We start from the raw sequence: 21201 nt of genomic DNA, 5'->3' as shown, positions 1-21201 counted from the left end.
CTGTGTTACAATGTTATTTCTGTTGATCGCATTGTGGTACTGATTTTCTGACATCTGTTTATACGAATGTTTCATTGTACTTCCAATTATTTTGTTTGTTGGAAATGAAAATAAATGAACTTGAACTTGAACTTGAACACTAAAAAAGAGAGCTAGTCATAAGATTTTCTATTCCAAGTGTATGCATTGTAAATCTGGAAAAATACTGGTAAACCCTTTACACTTTAACATTTCTCCTGTTTCACATCTATAACGACAAATCTTCTCAGTTTAGTATTGAGGTGGATTTTTTCTTCCGGGGTAGATATAACAATGAGTAGAGTTATGTTGATGGTAAATTATATCATCAAATTAAGTAAAAATGTTGTATTTGCTTTTGAAATAAATCACAATAAAGACGCTGTGCCATTCCGTTACCTGGTGGTGTCGGTGGTTTCGGTGTTGGCGGAGGTCGCGTTTTAGGCGTAGTTGTTTCAATGATGATTGGTGTAGTTGTAGGAGGAGGAGGAGGTGGTGGTGTTGGCCGACATTTAGGAGGACACGTGGTACCACAACAGAGGAACCTTATTTCGTAATCCCTACAAGGGGGACGCAGAGGACCATTTCTGCACTGCAGACCAATGTCAGGGTCACACGTTGCAGCGTCGTCGGTCTCGTTGGCGTACATATGAGTGTCGACAGTTCGGCATTCCACGTCTCTGCGGATGATGCAGAAGGCTGGGAATCCGGGATAGTGCTGAACGTCCGAAAGAAGTTCCTCTTCCACAAGAGCATCGCTTGCCAACCTACCAGGGGCCTCATCGTTGCACCAAGGTGTCCAGACGCAGAAATTCAAACATTTTCCGCACTCTGTCAAATCAAAGAAAATATCATAAAATAACTTTGTAATTCATTTATCCTCTGTAAAATTATGTTGCTTCGAGAAATCAATAAATTCTATCATTTGAAAAAAAAAAATATCATGAGTCAAGCTACTCGTAGGAAACAAATTTCTCTACGGCCATCTCTGAGTATTCATGCTAGAGACTTATTTATCAACACTAAAAACGAGAGCTAGTCATAAGACTTTCTATTCCAAGTGTATGCATTGTAAATCTGGATACATACTTCTTTTTTTCAAATGATAGAATTTATTGATTTCTCGAAGCAACATAATTTTATAGAGGATAAATGAATTACAAAGTTATTACTTCAACACAAAAACATTTCTTTGATACAAACAATTTAAACACATATCTGTGTTTTTTATACTTTTTTCAAATATTTAAATATCTTCTTACTAAAAAACATCTTCTTACTAAAAAAAATCTAGATAAATACTGGTAAACCCTTTGCACTTTAACATTTGTCCTGTTTCACATCTATAACGACAAATCTTCTCAGTTTAGTAATGAGGTGGATTTTTTCTTCCGGGGTAGATATAACAATGAGTAGAGTTATGTTGATGGCAAATTATATCATCAAATTAAGTAAAAATGTTGTATTTGTTTGCAAAATAAATCACAATTAAGACGAGCTGCCATTCCGTTACCTGGTGGTGTCGGTGGTTTGGGTGTTGGCGGAGGTCGCGTTTTAGGCGTAGTTGTTTCAATGATGACTGGTGGTGTAGTTGTAGGAGGAGGAGGAGGTGGTGGTGTTGGCCGACATTTAGGAGGACACGTGGTACCACAACAGAGGAACCTTATTTCGTAATCCCTACAAGGGGGACGCAGAGGACCATTTCTGCACTGCAGACCAATGTCAGGGTCACACGTTGCAGCGTCGTCGGTCTCGTTGGCGTACATATGAGTGTCGACAGTTCGGCATTCCACGTCTCTGCGGATGATGCAGAAGGCTGGGAATCCGGGATAGTGCTGAACGTCCGAAAGAAGTTCCTCTTCCACAAGAGCATCGCTTGCCAACCTACCAGGGGCCTCATCGTTGCACCAAGGTGTCCAGACGCAGAAATTCAAACATTTTCCGCACTCTGTCGAATCAAAGAAAATATCATAAAATAACTTTGTAATTCATTTATCCTCTGTAAAATTATGTTGCTTCGAGAAATCAATAAATTCTATCATTTGAAAAAAAAAATATCATGAGTCAAGCTACTCGTAGGAAACAAATTTCTCTACGGCCATCTCTGAGTATTCATGCTAGGGACTTATTGATCAACACTAAAAAAGAGAGCTAGTCATAAGATTTTCTATTCCAAGTGTATGCATTGTAAATCTGGAAAAATACTGGTAAACCCTTTACACTTTAACATTTCTCCTGTTTCACATCTACAACGACAAATCTTCTCAGTTTAGTAATGAGGTGGATTTTTTTCTTCCGGGGTAGATATAACAATGAGTAGAGTTATGTTGATGGCAAATTATATCATCAAATTAAGTAAAAATGTTGTATTTGCTTTTGAAATAAATCACAGTAAAGACGCTGTGCCATTCCGTTACCTGGTGGTGTCGGTGGTTTCGGTGTTGGCGGAGGTCGCGTTTTAGGCGTAGTTGTTTCAATGATGACTGGTGGTGTAGTTGTAGGAGGAGGAGGAGGTGGTGGTGTTGGCCGACATTTAGGAGGACACGTGGTACCACAACAGAGGAACCTTATTTCGTAATCCCTACAAGGGGGACGCAGAGGACCATTTCTGCACTGCAGACCAATGTCAGGGTCACACGTTGCAGCGTCGTCGGTCTCGTTGGCGTACATATGAGTGTCGACAGTTCGGCATTCCACGTCTCTGCGGATGATGCAGAAGGCTGGGAATCCGGGATAGTGCTGAACGTCCGAAAGAAGTTCCTCTTCCACAAGAGCATCGCTTGCCAACCTACCAGGGGCCTCATCGTTGCACCAAGGTGTCCAGACGCAGAAATTCAAACATTTTCCGCACTCTGTCGAATCAAAGAAAATATCATAAAATAACTTTGTAATTCATTTATCCTCTGTAAAATTATGTTGCTTCGAGAAATCAATAAATTCTATCATTTGAAAAAAAAAATATCATGAGTCAAGCTACTCGTAGGAAACAAATTTCTCTACGGCCATCTCTGAGTATTCATGCTAGGGACTTATTGATCAACACTAAAAAAGAGAGCTAGTCATAAGATTTTCTATTCCAAGTGTATGCATTGTAAATCTGGAAAAATACTGGTAAACCCTTTACACTTTAACATTTCTCCTGTTTCACATCTACAACGACAAATCTTCTCAGTTTAGTAATGAGGTGGATTTTTTTCTTCCGGGGTAGATATAACAATGAGTAGAGTTATGTTGATGGCAAATTATATCATCAAATTAAGTAAAAATGTTGTATTTGCTTTTGAAATAAATCACAGTAAAGACGCTGTGCCATTCCGTTACCTGGTGGTGTCGGTGGTTTCGGTGTTGGCGGAGGTCGCGTTTTAGGCGTAGTTGTTTCAATGATGACTGGTGGTGTAGTTGTAGGAGGAGGAGGAGGTGGTGGTGTTGGCCGACATTTAGGAGGACACGTGGTACCACAACAGAGGAACCTTATTTCGTAATCCCTACAAGGGGGACGCAGAGGACCATTTCTGCACTGCAGACCAATGTCAGGGTCACACGTTGCAGCGTCGTCGGTCTCGTTGGCGTACATATGAGTGTCGACAGTTCGGCATTCCACGTCTCTGCGGATGATGCAGAAGGCTGGGAATCCGGGATAGTGCTGAACGTCCGAAAGAAGTTCCTCTTCCACAAGAGCATCGCTTGCCAACCTACCAGGGGCCTCATCGTTGCACCAAGGTGTCCAGACGCAGAAATTCAAACATTTTCCGCACTCTGTTAAATCAAAGAAAATATCATAAAATAACTTTGTAATTCATTTATCCTTTGTAAAATTATGTATCTTCGAGAAATCAATAAATTCTATCATTTGAAAAAAAAAAAATATCATGAGTCAAGCTACTCGTAGGAAACAAATTTCTCTACGGCCATCTCTGAGTATTCATGCTAGAGACTTATTTATCAACACTAAAAACGAGAGCTAGTCAAAAGACTTTCTATTCCAAGTGTATGCATTGTAAATCTGGATAAATACTTTTTTTTTCAAAGGATAGAATTTATTGATTTCTCGAAGCAACATAATATTACAGAGGATAAATGAATTACAAAGTTATTACTTCAACACAAAAACATTTCTTTGATACAAACAATTTGAACACATATCTGTGTTTTTTATACTTTTTTTCAAATATTTAAATATCTTCTTACTAAAAAACATCTTCTTACTAAAAAAAAATCTAGATAAATACTGGTAAACCCTTTGCACTTTAACATTTGTCCTGTTTCACATCTATAACGACAAATCTTCTCAGTTTAGTAATGAGGTGGATTTTTTCTTCCGGGGCAGATATAACAATGAGTAGAGTTATGTTGATTGCAAATTATATCATCAAATTAAGTAAAAATGTTGTATTTGTTTGCAAAATAAATCACAATTAAGACGAGCTGCCATTCCGTTACCTGGTGGTGTCGGTGGTTTGGGTGTTGGCGGAGGTCGCGTTTTAGGCGTAGTTGTTTCAATGATGACTGGTGGTGTAGTTGTAGGAGGAGGAGGAGGTGGTGGTGTTGGCCGACATTTAGGAGGACACGTGGTACCACAACAGAGGAACCTTATTTCGTAATCCCTACAAGGGGGACGCAGAGGACCATTTCTGCACTGCAGACCAATGTCAGGGTCACACGTTGCAGCGTCGTCGGTCTCGTTGGCGTACATATGAGTGTCGACAGTTCGGCATTCCACGTCTCTGCGGATGATGCAGAAGGCTGGGAATCCGGGATAGTGCTGAACGTCCGAAAGAAGTTCCTCTTCCACAAGAGCATCGCTTGCCAACCTACCAGGGGCCTCATCGTTGCACCAAGGTGTCCAGACGCAGAAATTCAAACATTTTCCGCACTCTGTCAAATCAAAGAAAATATCATAAAATAACTTTGTAATTCATTTATCCTTTGTAAAATTATGTATCTTCGAGAAATCAATAAATTCTATCATTTGAAAAAAAAAAATATCATGAGTCAAGCTACTCGTAGGAAACAAATTTCTCTACGGCCATCTCTGAGTATTCATGCTAGAGACTTATTTATCAACACTAAAAACGAGAGCTAGTCAAAAGACTTTCTATTCCAAGTGTATGCATTGTAAATCTGGATAAATACTTTTTTTTTCAAAGGATAGAATTTATTGATTTCTCGAAGCAACATAATATTACAGAGGATAAATGAATTACAAAGTTATTACTTCAACACAAAAACATTTCTTTGATACAAACAATTTGAACACATATCTGTGTTTTTTATACTTTTTTTCAAATATTTAAATATCTTCTTACTAAAAAACATCTTCTTACTAAAAAAAATCTAGATAAATACTGGTAAACCCTTTGCACTTTAACATTTGTCCTGTTTCACATCTATAACGACAAATCTTCTCAGTTTAGTAATGAGGTGGATTTTTTCTTCCGGGGCAGATATAACAATGAGTAGAGTTATGTTGATGGCAAATTATATCATCAAATTAAGTAAAAATGTTGTATTTGTTTGCAAAATAAATCACAATTAAGACGAGCTGCCATTCCGTTACCTGGTGGTGTCGGTGGTTTGGGTGTTGGCGGAGGTCGCGTTTTAGGCGTAGTTGTTTCAATGATGACTGGTGGTGTAGTTGTAGGAGGAGGAGGAGGTGGTGGTGTTGGCCGACATTTAGGAGGACACGTGGTACCACAACAGAGGAACCTTATTTCGTAATCCCTACAAGGGGGACGCAGAGGACCATTTCTGCACTGCAGACCAATGTCAGGGTCACACGTTGCAGCGTCGTCGGTCTCGTTGGCGTACATATGAGTGTCGACAGTTCGGCATTCCACGTCTCTGCGGATGATGCAGAAGGCTGGGAATCCGGGATAGTGCTGAACGTCCGAAAGAAGTTCCTCTTCCACAAGAGCATCGCTTGCCAACCTACCAGGGGCCTCATCGTTGCACCAAGGTGTCCAGACGCAGAAATTCAAACATTTTCCGCACTCTGTTAAATCAAAGAAGTAATAATGAGTCAAGCTCATGGCATACCTCTATCCTATTCATCAAGGGCTTTACGCATGAATAAATCTGCATATATCTTGAAAAGTCTCGGCGAGAGAATACAGCCCAAGCTGACGCCTTGTCGAAGCAAAAACATAATCACTGTTTTCTTTTATCTGTGCGTACATATGAAAGCTGGCCATCATACAAGTTCTTAATTAACTCTGGCATATGAGATGGAACTCCAAGTGCAAGAAGCAAGTTCCGCGAAGCTCCATGCTGGACATAGTCAAATGTTTTGGCATTTTAGCCAAGTTTGTCAATTCTTAAAACAAGCAAAGAAAGTAGACGAATATAAATATCTTAGAAAACCAAAGGTTTTGTATCTAATATTAATTGGAATCGTATCTACATTAATTAACTGTTTCGCAGTTACCTGTCAATTTTCGATCATTTGTCTTTATGTACTGCATGTGACATCATTTTATTTTGTACCTGAATGTTTATATGAATAAATTTTCTTTGTGGAAAAAAAAATGTTTTGGCATAATAAAAAAGAAAGAGGCATGTCTTCCTTTGATGTCCTTTGCACTCTCCTACAATCTACGGAATACTAGCAAGAATAAGATCTCTGGTGCCCCTTCCTCTCCTGAAACCAGTCTATTCGGGGGGGGGGGGGGGGGCTCTCTTTTATAGTACTGTCCGCGACGTTCATTCAGGATAGGCAAGAGGATTTTGGTAGCATTGAATATCAGAGGTATGGTGAGGTTGTTTTTGCACCTGCTTTGTAATGTCCCCCTTCTTTGAAAGTGTGAGGAAGATGGATCGTTTGAGGTCCTCTAGCCAGGATTTTGTGTGCCAGATCCTATTGCATAGTTTTCATATAATTTTGCTACCCTGGTCATCAGTACACTTAAGCAATTCACCTTGAATATCATCTATGGCAGGAGATTTATTCTTCCTTAATTTCTGCATTACTTCTATAATTTCTGCATAACATTTGGTTCATCTTCATCGACATCAATTGTAACAGTTGAGTCAACCTCTTGGGATGTAAAGAGAACCTCACAGTCGTTCTTCCATCTTTCTTAGATATCTTCACTCTCGGTCTACACATTCCCGTTCTCATCATTGATGACTGCCAACCGGGCTGATTTCCAACCAGTAAGTTTTTTAACCCCCCTGAACAGGCTTCTACTGTTGTTAGGAGCACTGTGATCTTCAATGTTTTTACAAAGCTCATTCAAATGGTTATCATTGTCTCTTCTTGACACCAGCTGGATTTCATTACAGTGAGTTTGCGATACAACACACTGTTTTGCAGACCAGCCTCTTGATGTTTTCGACTTTCATCAGCTAGATCAATCATATCTAGAGATAACCAGAGTGTCGTCTTTTTACAACGTTTCACAGGAAGGTGTTTCTTAGCTGAACTAATTATCAAGTGTTTTATCTCAATCCATAGATCTTCCTGTGTCAGCTCTTCCTGAATATCCATAAGAACATCGAATGTGATTATTCATTGCTAAGAATTGTGCCCTTTAAAATTACGTAAATATTCCACCGAAGGTGGGGGACCCAACTTACCCTTAACACAACACCATCTCCCTCGGCCCTTGGCCTCCCCTCCCCCCCCCCCCCCCCCCTCCCCTTCAGATCGGGCGACACTGATCAAAGGCTCAAATTCTTGGCCTTCGCACAGCCCCCGCCCCTTGAAAAAAGGGCCTCCTTTACCTCCAGTAAAAAAGAGCTGGTTATAGGAACTTCTATTCCAAGTTCATGCAATACTTGAGTGTATAAAACCTCCTTCCCTTTTTACACTTTGCCCTTTTCACCGCTACGAATGTATTACGGGAATGTCACTCGGTAGAAGAAAGACAATTTTTTGAGTGTCTAGATATGGCTTTGGATAATATCATTTTGGCGGCAAATTATGTCAGCAAATTACATGAATTTGCGTTTTTGTTCCTCACATAAGTGACGACAGAGACAGGAGACCATTGCATTACCTGGTGGTGGAGGAGGTGGCGGTGGTGTCGGAGGTCTAGACGTAGTTTTGTCCGTGATGAATGTTACAGTTGTCGGAGGTGGTGGTGTTCGTTTAGTTGTAGGTTCTGGCCAACAAGCAGGAGGACACGTGGTACCACAACAGAGGAACCTTATTTCGTAATCCCTACAAGGGGGACGCAGAGGACCATTTCTGCACTGCAGACCAATGTCAGGGTCACACGTTGCAGCGTCGTCGGTCTCGTTGGCGTACATATGAGTGTCGACAGTTCGGCATTCCACGTCTCTGCGGATGATGCAGAAGGCTGGGAATCCGGGATAGTGCTGAACGTCCGAAAGAAGTTCCTCTTCCACAAGAGCATCGCTTGCCAACCTACCAGGGGCCTCATCGTTGCACCAAGGTGTCCAGACGCAGAAATTCAGACATATGTGGCAATCTGTCAAATCAAGGTAGGTTTTATATATCGGACTGTCAACAAATAACAAAGACTTGAATCCTCGGCTGAGGCCATTCATGACAAAAGGATACTCAAATCTTCCTGAAACTCAAGTTCAACAGCTGACATCACATGATAATCGATAGCTAATTCTACACTTTTTATGTTTCAATTTCAAGCAACATGTTAACCTTGTATCAAATGTGTCTTTTTACCTTCTATTTTGGACATAGATGAGTCTTTCATATTTCATTACAATCAAGCCTTCAATCAACAAAGAAGTAATCGTTTACCAAGCGATATTCCGTTTTTGTCAAATTCATCAACTCATTTAGAATTCCTTTAATACCTAGACATGAAGAAAGGTTTCTTGACTTTTTCTTTAGGATGGGTAACCAAATTGTGTGGAGGTCCGGAGGAAAGTACGATCGCCATTTCAAATGTTATGATTGTTTTCAGTGTTGCTCGGAAGAAAAACAAACAAAAAAATACAAAATTGATTTTCCGGTTTTAAAATATGCAAATGCTCTCAGTAAACTTTAATAAGTCATTCAATATTCGGATGCGATACAAAGGTATTCGATGAAAATGACATCTTCCTGAGATCAGTCACGGTGAAGACAATATGATATTGCATTACCTGGTGGTCGCTTTGTCGGAGGTTTTTCTGTTGTCGTTGTTTCGGGGGTAGTTTTAGTTGGTGGAGAATGTTGCGTTGTAGTTTCGGGCGTTGTTAGTTTAGGCCAACAAGCAGGAGGACATGTGGTACCACAACAGAGGAACCTTATTTCGTAATCCCTACAAGGGGGACGCAGAGGACCATTTCTGCACTGCAGACCAATGTCAGGGTCACACGTTGCAGCGTCGTTGGTCTCGTTGGCGTATATATGAGTGTCGACAGTTCGGCATTCCACGTCTCTGCGGATGATGCAAAAGGCTGGGAATCCGGGATGGTGCTGAACGTCCGAAAGAAGTTCCTCTTCCACAAGAGCATCGCTTGCCAACCTACCAGGGGCCTCATCGTTGCACCAAGGTGTCCAGACGCAGAAATTCAAACATTTGTGGCAATCTGTCAAATCAAGGTACGTTTTATATATGGGACTGTCAACAAATAACAAAGACTTGAATTCTCGGCGGAGGCCATTGACGACAAAAGAATTACCTTTTGTCGTCATTCCTCACTCTTTTGTCGTCAGCTGTTAATCTTGAATTCCTTTCTGAATTTCAAGTTCAGCAGCTGATATCACATGATAATCGATAGCTAATTCTACACGTTTTTTGTTTCAATTTCATGCAACATGTTAACGTTGTATCAAAAGTATCGTTTTACCTTCTATTTTAGACATAGATGAGTCCTTCATGTTTGATTACAATCAAGCCTTCAATCTTTAGAGAAGTAATCGGTTACCAAGCAATATGTCGTTTTTGTCAAATTCAACAAATCACTTAGGATTCTTTCAATACCTGGACATAAAGAAAGGCTTCTTTATTTTTTCTTTAGGATAAGTGACCACATTGTGTGAGGGTCTGGTGGAAAGCCTACAATCGCATTTCGACTAGTATGATATCTTTTAGTGTTGCCTCGAAAGAATTAAAAAAAAACCAAAGATTTGAATTTCCGGGTTAAAACTTGCATATGCTCTCAGTATGTCACGCTTAATAATTCATTTCATATTCGGATGCGATGCAATGATGTCAAAGTATTCTATGAATTCTAATTTTTTCCTGATATCAGTCAAGCTGAGGACAATATGATATTGCCTTACCCGGCGGTCGCGTTGTCGTTGGAGGTTTTCCTGTTGTCGTTGTTTCGGGTAACGTAATTGTAGGTGGTGGAGAATGTGGTGTTGTAGTCTCAGGCGTTGTTAGTTTTGGCCAACAAGCAGGAGGACACGTGGTACCACAACAGAGGAACCTTATTTCGTAATCCCTACAAGGGGGACGCAGAGGACCATTTCTACACTGTAGACCAATGTCAGGGTCACACGTTGCTGCGTCGTCGGTCTCGTTGGCGTACATATGTGTGTCGACAGTTCGGCATTCCACGTCTCTGCGGATGATGCAGATGGCTGGGAATCCGGGATAGTGCTGAACGTCCGAAAGAAGTTCCTCTTCCACAAGAGCATCGCTTGCCAACCTACCAGGGGCCTCATCGTTGCACCAAGGTGTCCAGACGCAGAAATTCAGACATTTCTCGCAAGCTGTTGTATAAAATGAATTTGTGAAGAACTAAAGTACACTCTGAACATATGAAATTGCCTCTTATTGAAGCAAGTTACCGAGTGTTTTTTTTTAACTTGCTGCAAGTTTTATAATTGCCATTTCATTAAAGGTTTCAGGGATTGAATTCAAGATACCGACGATGCATAACAAATTAGAAAGCGCATGTTACGATTAATGCAAACGAAGTGAAATCGGAATATATCTTGTGTGAATTTAAAAAAAAATAAACTTACAATGTTGACAATCAAGCTCTCGTAAATTGGTGGTTGAGAAAAGAATCCAAAAGAAAGAATACCCATATTTACAGATGTTGAATACATCATGAGTATGATGTATTCGTGATAGCATATTCTAACATAATTTATAGTTAGGAAACTGGCCGTAAAGACATAATTTGCTTAACTTCATGAAAGTCAACGTTCATGGCTTATCTGTAACAATGGGGTTAGACATGTGAATCCAGTTCCAAAATAGTTTCCTTCATTTAGTATTTTAGGAGTAATCAATTTTGATGGGAATTAGACACTGAAATAAGTGCACGGTTCTATTAATGTTACTGAAGCCGATTCATTTCTATAATGGCCAAACTCGCAATCGAATACAACTACAGTTGAACCTCTCTTATCCGGCCTCCCTTTATCCGGATCTCTCTATTATACGGACGCAATCTCGCCGTGATTTTTTTTTATATTATATTTTTAATAATTACGGGAGGAAAGGGGGTTTCCTAACTCCTTGAGAACTTCTACACAAACACACATGAATTACTTCCAACGTGATTAACATACATTACATCAAATTTCCTTCCAAATTGCTTACCTTCCAAACAAGACATTTTAACATCCCCAAACATCCCCAAATCATCGCAAGAACATGGACAGATTATGCGCTCGAGTCCTCTCATATCGCATTGCCACTTTATAGGTCCATACACAGCCGTCGATAATGACTAGATAGACATGCATTGTTTTGAGTCATTTGCTGAGCAACGAATGATATTGAACACTCGAAATTTTGAAGCGTAGTTTCGTCGACTCGTACTGTTTATTTTCAAGATCTACTTGATACATTTCTTAGTAATTATTTAGGTAAATCATCCCAAGTATTTATAAAAGAAAATGATTTCATTCTTGCAAACACGAACCTCTATTTTGGGGTCTGTTACTGAGTGTAACAATGAAAAGGTTGCAGTATACACATTACTACATGTGGTACTACAATGGGCTACATCAGTACATGTGTATTATGTACATGTATGAAGCATTGAGTCTCCCAAATCCGGCCAAATCCCTTATCCGGATGAGCCCCGGTCCCGACTTGTCCGGATACGAGAGGTTCAACTGTATTCCAAATCAGGAACAAACGGAGGGGCACCATCATTGAATTGATCTGTCATGCCCTAATGATGTAAAATACATCAAATATGGGAACATAGGAAACAACACGCTAGACGTTTACGTTTTCGAGGATACCCATAAAGCATGTATAAAGGTAATTTCCTCCTGATTGCATAGTATGTTTGTGTGTAAGTTGGCAATATAGAGGAGTCCAAAGCTGTATGGACAAAGCGTGTCAGTAGATGAGTAACTATTGATTATCAAATGATATGTAAGTCTAGATACTGGTGGAATCTTCTTGAAGAATTTATAATTCTGTCAAGGGGAAGGCTTTTGAAACAATGATATACGGACTGTGTTCATAAAGTCAGGCGAGTTCTTAAAGATCGTATTCGTGAGAGGTTTATCACCGTCTGCTATATTGTATGCGTGTGTGTCAACATATTTTGGGATTATCACACGTACTGGATTTATTCTCCTATAAGTATGATAAACAGATAAAGAAATATACCATGCACTGTGAGCCTCTAGTAAACTGATTGATTCCAAGGTGATGTTAAGATTAGCACTATTTTTTTTTTTTAGGTGCGTACAATAGTAGAAAATGGATGCTCTTCTTGTCACCGAGGATCCATAATTTTACTATAGGATTGAAATAATGCACGATATATTTGTTTTATATCCTTAAACGAATCTTTAGAAAAATATTACATAATGTTATAACTTACAATAGATATCTCTCATTGGGTTGTTGTGTTTGTTTGTTTTTGTACACACATAACTTCGCAGTAGGAAGGATGATTAGAGTACCGCTGGCAGTGGACGATATTTTACACAATGGTCTCGCTTAATACCTCGTAGATGATACCGATACCAATACGACTTTGCACACGCGATCGATAACTGTGGCATATGACGTCACTTGAATGATTTAATAGCACAGTGTATACATAACTATGCAATGCATTTTGACGTCAGCCACATTTGTCTTTAACAGAGCATTGTTATTCTTAGTCACATGTATGTATAAACCAATCAGTGAACAGGATCATCTTCATTAATGAAAGATATAAATACAATGTATATATAATATATATATATATATATATACATATATATATATATATATATATACGATATATACGATACGACAGGATCATGGCCGCCAGCTGCGAGTAACACGTCACCTTATCACCTCTCCCGAATCTCATTTGGATATCTATCTTTGGATACTGATATTGACACCTCCTGCTATATCAACTTATCATAATGAGTACCCAGACAAGGAAGGTGCTGCCAAGGAAGGCAAAGCAAGATAGGAAGAGTGATTTTGGGGTGGAAAACCGTGGCGCCACTCTTCCTTCTCCAAAGAACTCTACGCCGCTATCAAGAAGACGGGCCTCCACAGCTAAGCCCGCCAGCCCACCGCGGGTAAGCAACCATCCCGAGACCACTGCAGCAGCAGCGGCAGCACCCTTGGCATCCGATACCATTGACGTGCCCGACATATCAAGAAATTTGCATGACAAAGGAGCTGACGTGACTTCACCTGGAGGAATTGCCAGCTACTTCCACGAAGCAACAAAGAACTTCGAGCGGATGATAAAGAAAGCTGTGGAATCCTTAATAGAGAACATCAAACAGGTGGAGACACATCTGGGACAGGCGATCGAGTTTGAGAGCAGGAGAGTGACGGAGGTACAGACCAGGAATCAACAGCTAGAGAAAAGAATGGGCGAGCTGGAAAAGGAGATTGGTGCCCTGCGATTGGAAGTGGAGAAGCACAACTCAGCAGTCAACAAGAGCGAAAGGTTCTCACGGCGCAACAACATCCGCATCGTGGGTATTCCCGAGTCCACCACCGGGGACGAGGATTGCCCAGCTCTCGTCGAGAAAATCGCGAAGGAGAAGTTTGGGATTGACATCAAGGTAGAACGAGCGCACCGTGATGGAAAAGCAACCAAGGATCGGCCCAGGCACATCCTCTTCAAAACCCTGTCGTACCGTGAGAAAGTCGACATCATGAAGAATCAGCGCCTGAAGCTCGCGAAGGAAGCGTACTTCATGACAGATGACCTCACTGCTGACGATCTGACTGAGAAGAGGAAGTGGTCCGCAGCCGTTCAGGAGCTGTACAAGAACGGCGTGAAGCTTCGCTTCTTTGCCGGGAAATGGAGGAACCGGACAGGAGTCCCGCACAACTTCCTTCCCTCCAGTTAGATCACTTCGGTATGAGTTCTGTATTCCTTCTCAATAACTCATTCATTATGTCATAATCATGTTCTTTATGTCTACCTCTATCTTTCCCCGATTATCCACCTCTCTGCCTTCCTTTGTCTTTAAGTCTCTGAAGTCTATACCGCTATTATGTAAATATTATGGGTTTATAATTAAATCTATATCAAATATCACATTGTGTATGATGAATATTGTGTATATAGAATATTTCCAAAGATACAATCTGACTTCTGATGTATATTGTCTGCAGGGAGAGTTGATATAGCAACGATCTATGTTGTGAGATCTCAATTGTCCGATGCGGCTACTACTCACGCATTTGAGAGTAATTTGTAAACAATCTATTCTCTGTATGACTTGCTATATTCTTTCCCTCTCTTCTTGTCTACTTTCATCAATTCTTATGCAAATGTTCACGACCATGTCATGGTCCATGTGTTGTTCTTGTTTTAAATATGGATGAAATTAATCTATATTCACATAAAAATGTCCAATGTCGGTATTATTTACCTGACGAGTTCAATTCAGAATTTGTCAATAATGAGCATTCTTTCAGTTTATTACATGTCAATGCCCGCAACCTGTTAAGAAATTATGAAAACATGCAATTATTATTGTCCACGATAAATATGAAATTTTCCGCTATTGGTATCACAGAAACATGGCTGAACGACAAATCTCCCCCTTTATATAACATTGATGGATATTCTGTTGTCCGTTCTGATAGAAAATGCGGACGAGGAGGCGGAGTCGCCCTGTTCCTTTCACACACGTTATCGTGTAAAGAAAGGCCTGATTTGATGTACAATGGAAATGAATTTGATTGCACATGTGTTGAAATTAATATGTATAATAGAAAAAATGTAATACTTTGTGTAATATACAGGCCCCCTCATACAGATAGTAATTCATTTTTGGATAATTTTGATGTCTTATTAGAGCTAATTAATCAAGAAAACAAAGATGTATATATTATGGGTGACTTTAACATTGATCTCTTGAGAGAAGAGCACATTCTTAGAAATAAATTTTGTAATATTTTGCAAGCAAATTTTTGTAATATTACAATTGATAAGCCCTCGAGAATTACGGTCAACTCATCAACGTTGATCGATAATATTTTTACGAATATTGACACAGATTATTCGAAATCTGGTCTTTTGTATAGTGATATTTCTGACCATTTACCTATATTTTTCATTTGTGGCGACACACAGAATTCTTATGTTCAGCAAAAACAACGTAAGAAAAAGCGGAAATTCACACCAGAAAATATGTCATTACTGAACGATGACTTAATTACGGAAACGTGGGATGATGTATTACTTTCTGCAGACCCAAACATTGCTTATGACACCTTCTGGAGTATATTCCTTTCTTATTTTGACAAACATATCCCCACAATTGAAAAGAAAAACAATAACAAAATCAAAAATCCGTGGATAACAAAGGGAATTTTTCGTTCCATTAAGAAAAGAAATGTTTTATATAAAAGTAGTTTACGGTATCCTGATAATGATAATGTTAATCGATATAAATCATATAGAAATAAACTTACACAGATTATCAGGCTCTCCCGCAGAATGTATTATACGGAAGCTTTTGAAAATGCTACTGGAAATATGTCAGCCACCTGGAAGGTTATTAATGACGTCATTGGTAAGCAAAAAAAGGTGTCAACATCTCAAATTACGAGTAATGGACAAACGTTTTGTAATCCCAAAGATGTAGCATGTTGTTTTAATGAGTATTTTGTTAATGTAGGTCTTAGTCAAGCTTCTAAGATTGATCATACACAGACAGATTTCTCGCAGTACTTGGGCACGTCAAACGATAATTCATTATTTTTCAAACCAACAGATTTTAGTGAGATCCTTGATATTGTGCATTCTTTAAAATCAAGTCATACATGTGGTCATGATGAAATGAGCACGTCTCTTTTAAAACAAATTGTTGGGAGTATATTGACACCTTTAGTATATATTTGTAATTTGTCGTTGTCAACTGGTGTATTTCCGAACGCATGTAAAATTGCAAAAGTCATTCCAATATACAAAAAAGGTGACTCTTCTTTTGTTTCGAATTACCGACCTATCTCTATTCTTCCTAGTCTTTCTAAAGTCATAGAAAGACTCGTTTATAACAGACTGTATGATTTTTTGTTACAAAATGATATACTGAACCAAGACCAATATGGCTTCAGGAAATTTCATTCTACTGATATGGCACTAGCCCAGTTGTATGACAGAGTGTCGACTGCCTTAGCTGAACAAAAACATGTCATTGGTGTGTTCATGGACCTAAGCAAGGCATTCGACACTCTTGATCACACTATCCTTTTACGCAAATTACATTGTTATGGAGTTCGTGGCATTCCACTGGAATGGTTTGATGATTATTTATCGAATAGACAGCAATATGTATACTATGAATCGGTAAATTCTGAAGTTTTACCTATACATTGTGGCGTCCCACAAGGATCCATATTGGGACCACTACTATTTCTAGTGTATATGAATGATATCACAAATTCTTCTAAGTTACTGCAATATATTCTGTTCGCCGATGACACCAATGTATTTTGTTCCAATTCTGATTTTCAGTCGCTTTTAAGAACTCTTAATACTGAATTGCAAAAATTATCTACATGGTTTAAGAGCAATAGATTGTCACTCAACTTAAAAAAGACAAATTTTATTTACTTTCACAATAAGAAGCATAAAAATGAAATGCACCATTTGAATATTATGGTGGATGGTATATTATTGGAACAAAAAGAAAGTGTCAAATTCCTTGGAATATATATCAATGAAAATTTGAAATGGAATGCTCATGTGCAATATATCTCAGATAAAGTGTCTCGTAACGTTGGTATACTCTGTAAGCTTAAATATTATGTCCCAAAGAATATTTTATTTATGCTTTATAATTCCTTGATATTATCGAACATCTCATATTGTAACATTGTTTGGGCAAGTGCAAAAAGTCACATTGACAGTATATTGCTTCTACAAAAGAAAGCTATACGTATATGCACCAATTCAGGTTATCGGGACCATTCAGATCCTTTGTTCGTAGAATTAAAAACACTGAAGGTAAATGATATTAATTTTTTGCAAAATTCACTTTTTATGTTTCGTTTGTATAACGGTCAGTTGCCATCTTCTTTTTTCTCATTATTTCATTTAAACAAGGATATACATTCTTATCCCACAAGGCAATCTGATAAATTCCATCTACAAAATCCTAAAACGGTGATGGCTCTGAAATCCATCAGACACACTGGACCTGATATTTGGAACTCTCTTCCTTCAGAAATTCGAACTTTAAAGTGTATGTATTCTTTCAAGAAAGCTGTAAAGACAATGCTGCTCTCTGGATATCAATGATCTTATATACATGTAATGTCATTGCAATTGTATTGTATATGAAATTCCCTCGTGGAATTATCGTTGTTCTGAATTTATTGCGTAATATTATGTAACCGACCATGACCTGTAACTGTTCACCTGTACCTCGGTGAGAAAATACTTTGCCGTGCTTTACTATTCAGTGATCCAGGTGATCTAACTTTGTGTATTAGTGAAAGCAGACCGACCTCTCTTCTCTCCTTTCTCCTATCCTATCTCTATGCAAGTCATCCCTCCCCCTATTTTCCTATATGTTATGTATTATGTACGAGGGCTGCATGCAAATCAAGCAATGCTTAAGCTGTAGCCCTTCTGCGTTATTCGTTGCATCACTGTTCTGTTGGACATTGTACAGGCAATGAAGAAGTGTATTGCTGTATATTCTAAAGGTAATGAAAAAACTCATTTTGTTAGCAACTAATGTTCATGTATATCCATTTATATGTATGGTACCATTAATGTATATGATATTTGTTTATGTATCTGCATGAGCAATGATATAATGCAGAAACCAATAAAATCAAATCAAATCAAATATTATTTGTTTGACATGCCGTTAAACACAAAATAACATAAAACGAGAAATGAGATGGGATGAGGGAATCATCTAAATGCTTCAACTTACGATCTCTTGGCGGAGTTGTTGTGGGTACAGTTGGTGTCGCTGTGACATTGGAAATAGAGAAAAGTAAAGAAACGCATTAAAGGTCCTGTTTATCATTGGACAAAGTGATTTAAAAAAAATTAAGATATGACATTTAATGCACATGTGTTGGCTTGTTGTGCCACAAAACATTCTATCATATAAAATCTTCGCGACAGAGCCTAAAATGTAAGGGCGATATTTGTATTTTCTCAACAAACCGTAACTGTGACAGTTTAGATTTGAAACATTCTTATCATAAATTGTTCACACTTTGTATGTTTAACCATATTTAACATCGATTTCACCGATTCAAATTTTTACAGTGTTGTTTATATTCCTAACTCAAATTTAAAGACTATGCTAAAGCACTAATGTTGGGTTTTTGTTTCATCTGCAAATGGCAAATTATGCCTTTAACCTCTGGGGTACACCACTGCAAAGTAGCGTACTAGTGTGATGTAATAGCCACTCATCGCCATGGGAACTGGTTCTAATCAACCTCACCTGGCCTGAATGGTTATTCTCGCCCCTGGTTCCTGCAACCCAAGCTATAACCAAACACAGCGACATCATCAATTTGGTACTCTTTGCCACTGACATTGGATATAACGGGGGTAGATAGAGGTGGTCATGACAGGAATGCTAAGGGCAATAACCGATTACTATTTTTGTCTGCAAAAAAAAAAAAGTACAATTTTATTTATCATAACGGTAGAAATATGATCAAATTAAGACAGTTTTTAGAAGAGTTATAAATGGTGATTTTTTGGCAATCTTTGCCAAACAATTCTCGAGCGGTTGATTGTATGAATTTTTTAAAAGGGTGATTTGATAAGTTAATGTCCTCACAATTTTCCTTTGATATCGTCAAAAAAAACCATGAAAATGCACTTTCGCTCTACTCAGAAAAAATCGCAATTAAATGAAAACAAGACGGACTGGAGAAACACAGCAAAAGAATAAAGGACACTATTTGTTCTCATCAAGATGTATACATTAAATTGGTCTTTTATGTGTTAGTACCGTGTGGTTGTTTCATTCAGTAAGAGGGATGGACTTACAGCAAGGTACACATGTGTCACCCACAGGCCTTGTTCCTACGGGACAGAAGCAACCGCTGACTGGCTCCGTCGGGCAGCGCCTTTCGCCGTGTATCGGATCGAGTGGGTCGCAGCCATATGGGAATGCAGGGCACACGCACTGGCGGTACTCAAAGGGTTCCTCGCAGTCCATCGCTGTACAGATTAGGACAAATGACAACGTAGATGAATACTCATTGAAAAATGACTAACCCTGCTTTACTGGTATTATTCCTTGAATGATAAATGATAACAGTAATTAATTTGCTGTTACCATGGCAACACACTTCCCGCCACTATTGAAATGTTTGTCTGCACAACTTTACTTCAAAATCACCAGGTGTGCCAAACTTTTTCATTTTAATCGCTTACAAAGTTAAGAATTTTTTTCTGACTTTGGGACCATAAAGCACTGTTACCATGGCAACACACTTTTTGATCCTCTTACAAATTAATCCTACACAACTTTGCGTCAAGTCCAACAAGTGTGCTTAACTGGATCTAAATTGCTTAGCACATAGAGAAGTTCCATCTTCAAGATTTTTTGTCCTCGTTTTGGGACATGATGCGCTGTTACCATGGCAACACACTTTCCAGTATTCTCTACAAATTTGTGTGCATAATTTTACATGGAGCTCAACACATGTGCCAAATTTCTCTTCAAGCGGTTGAACACTGGAGAAAAAACTTTGATATGCAGCATTTGCATCAGACCGACCGCCCATACGACCTCTCGCGTCTATGTACCCCATATAACTTAGTTCGGCGGGGGTGTGAAATAAAGTGGACGACAAAATATAAATAGGACTAAAATATTTAACTTTTGATTGTCTCCGTCAATCAGCGTCTACTTGAAGCCGTATTTTATTTATTTCTGTGGGTTTTTTCCTTTTCCTCTCATTTTCTTTTACAAATGCAAAAAAAAAAGTGTGAATTCCAAACAGCTTGTTTGACAACATAGAAGCGCATCACAAAGGACAATTCTGGTTCCTGGGTACAAAATATTAGTCTGTGAAACACTGACTTCTCAGTGAAAAAAAAAAAGTAGAGCGAAATGGCACAAATGACCAAAGCCTTAGTATTTATATATATATATATATAACAGTAATGAGGGTCCTTTTCTTTATCTTAACGATATTTAAAATGATAAAAGTAATTTAAAAAAATCTTCTACGATTGAGAGTCGATATAAAATGCAAAGATACTGACACCAAAATGATAGGGTTATCGCGAATAAATCTTATCTATTACGTAACAACTTTGACATAATCACCCACACTGATTTTGTTGAGGCCAACTGAATGATTTTACAGAAACTTTGGAAAATTATGTAGAATTCGCTGGTAGGCCTACATGCTACTTGCGCCCACTACGGTATAGAGGGCATGGATGAGATAAGGTGCTTCAGTTTGTGAGATTATTTTTGTTTATTGTTTTTATTGGTTACTTACGACAAAAGTCATCCTGCCTCCAGTCCAAACACACCCCCTGGTTGGCACACTCCGTAGCGTAGGCCTCGAACGACCAGCAGTTGGGGTTGTCGGCGAAACAGTTGTCGTAGAGACAGTTGATGAAGTACGGGGCTGGGTCGACCACGTCGTGGCATCTCTTGAACCCGGGCCCCGTGTAGATAGCTCGGCACCAGTCCCAGGTTTCCTCGTCGGGCGGGCAGGGAGTGACGGTTTCATCGCAGCCACACTTGTCCCTGTCCTCGGGTGGGTACACGTGGTCGCAACAGTTGTCGTCAGTTTCGCACGTGGTTTCGTTTTTCCCGCAGTTTCCTGTAGTCGATTGGTATCGCACATCGTTCAGACATTC

The 21201-nt window shown here is 39.0% G+C and overlaps 1 protein-coding gene across 1 annotated transcript in view; it reads right to left on the bottom strand.

The window, feature by feature from the left end:
• The window catches only part of LOC139726508 (uncharacterized), a 105056-nt gene that overhangs the window by 61705 nt on the left and 22150 nt on the right, over positions 1 to 21201 (bottom strand). The window contains exons 24-35 of the mRNA XM_071637465.1: positions 20835 to 21164; positions 19366 to 19539; positions 18284 to 18322; positions 10217 to 10651; positions 9091 to 9519; positions 8016 to 8450; positions 5576 to 6010; positions 4459 to 4893; positions 3340 to 3774; positions 2436 to 2870; positions 1532 to 1966; positions 418 to 849 (exon numbers count right to left, since the gene is read on the bottom strand). Coding sequence (XP_071493566.1) covers positions 418 to 849; positions 1532 to 1966; positions 2436 to 2870; positions 3340 to 3774; positions 4459 to 4893; positions 5576 to 6010; positions 8016 to 8450; positions 9091 to 9519; positions 10217 to 10651; positions 18284 to 18322; positions 19366 to 19539; positions 20835 to 21164 — 4449 coding nt within the window. The remainder of the gene's footprint in view (positions 1 to 417; positions 850 to 1531; positions 1967 to 2435; positions 2871 to 3339; positions 3775 to 4458; positions 4894 to 5575; positions 6011 to 8015; positions 8451 to 9090; positions 9520 to 10216; positions 10652 to 18283; positions 18323 to 19365; positions 19540 to 20834; positions 21165 to 21201) is intronic.

This window comes from Diadema antillarum, unplaced genomic scaffold, assembly GCF_040938485.1.
Source record: "Diadema antillarum isolate AM-2024a unplaced genomic scaffold, OU_Dant_1.0 seq00000086_RagTag, whole genome shotgun sequence".
Classification (NCBI taxonomy): domain Eukaryota; kingdom Metazoa; phylum Echinodermata; class Echinoidea; order Diadematoida; family Diadematidae; genus Diadema; species Diadema antillarum.
This window is presented reverse-complemented; position numbering and strand designations above follow the sequence as displayed.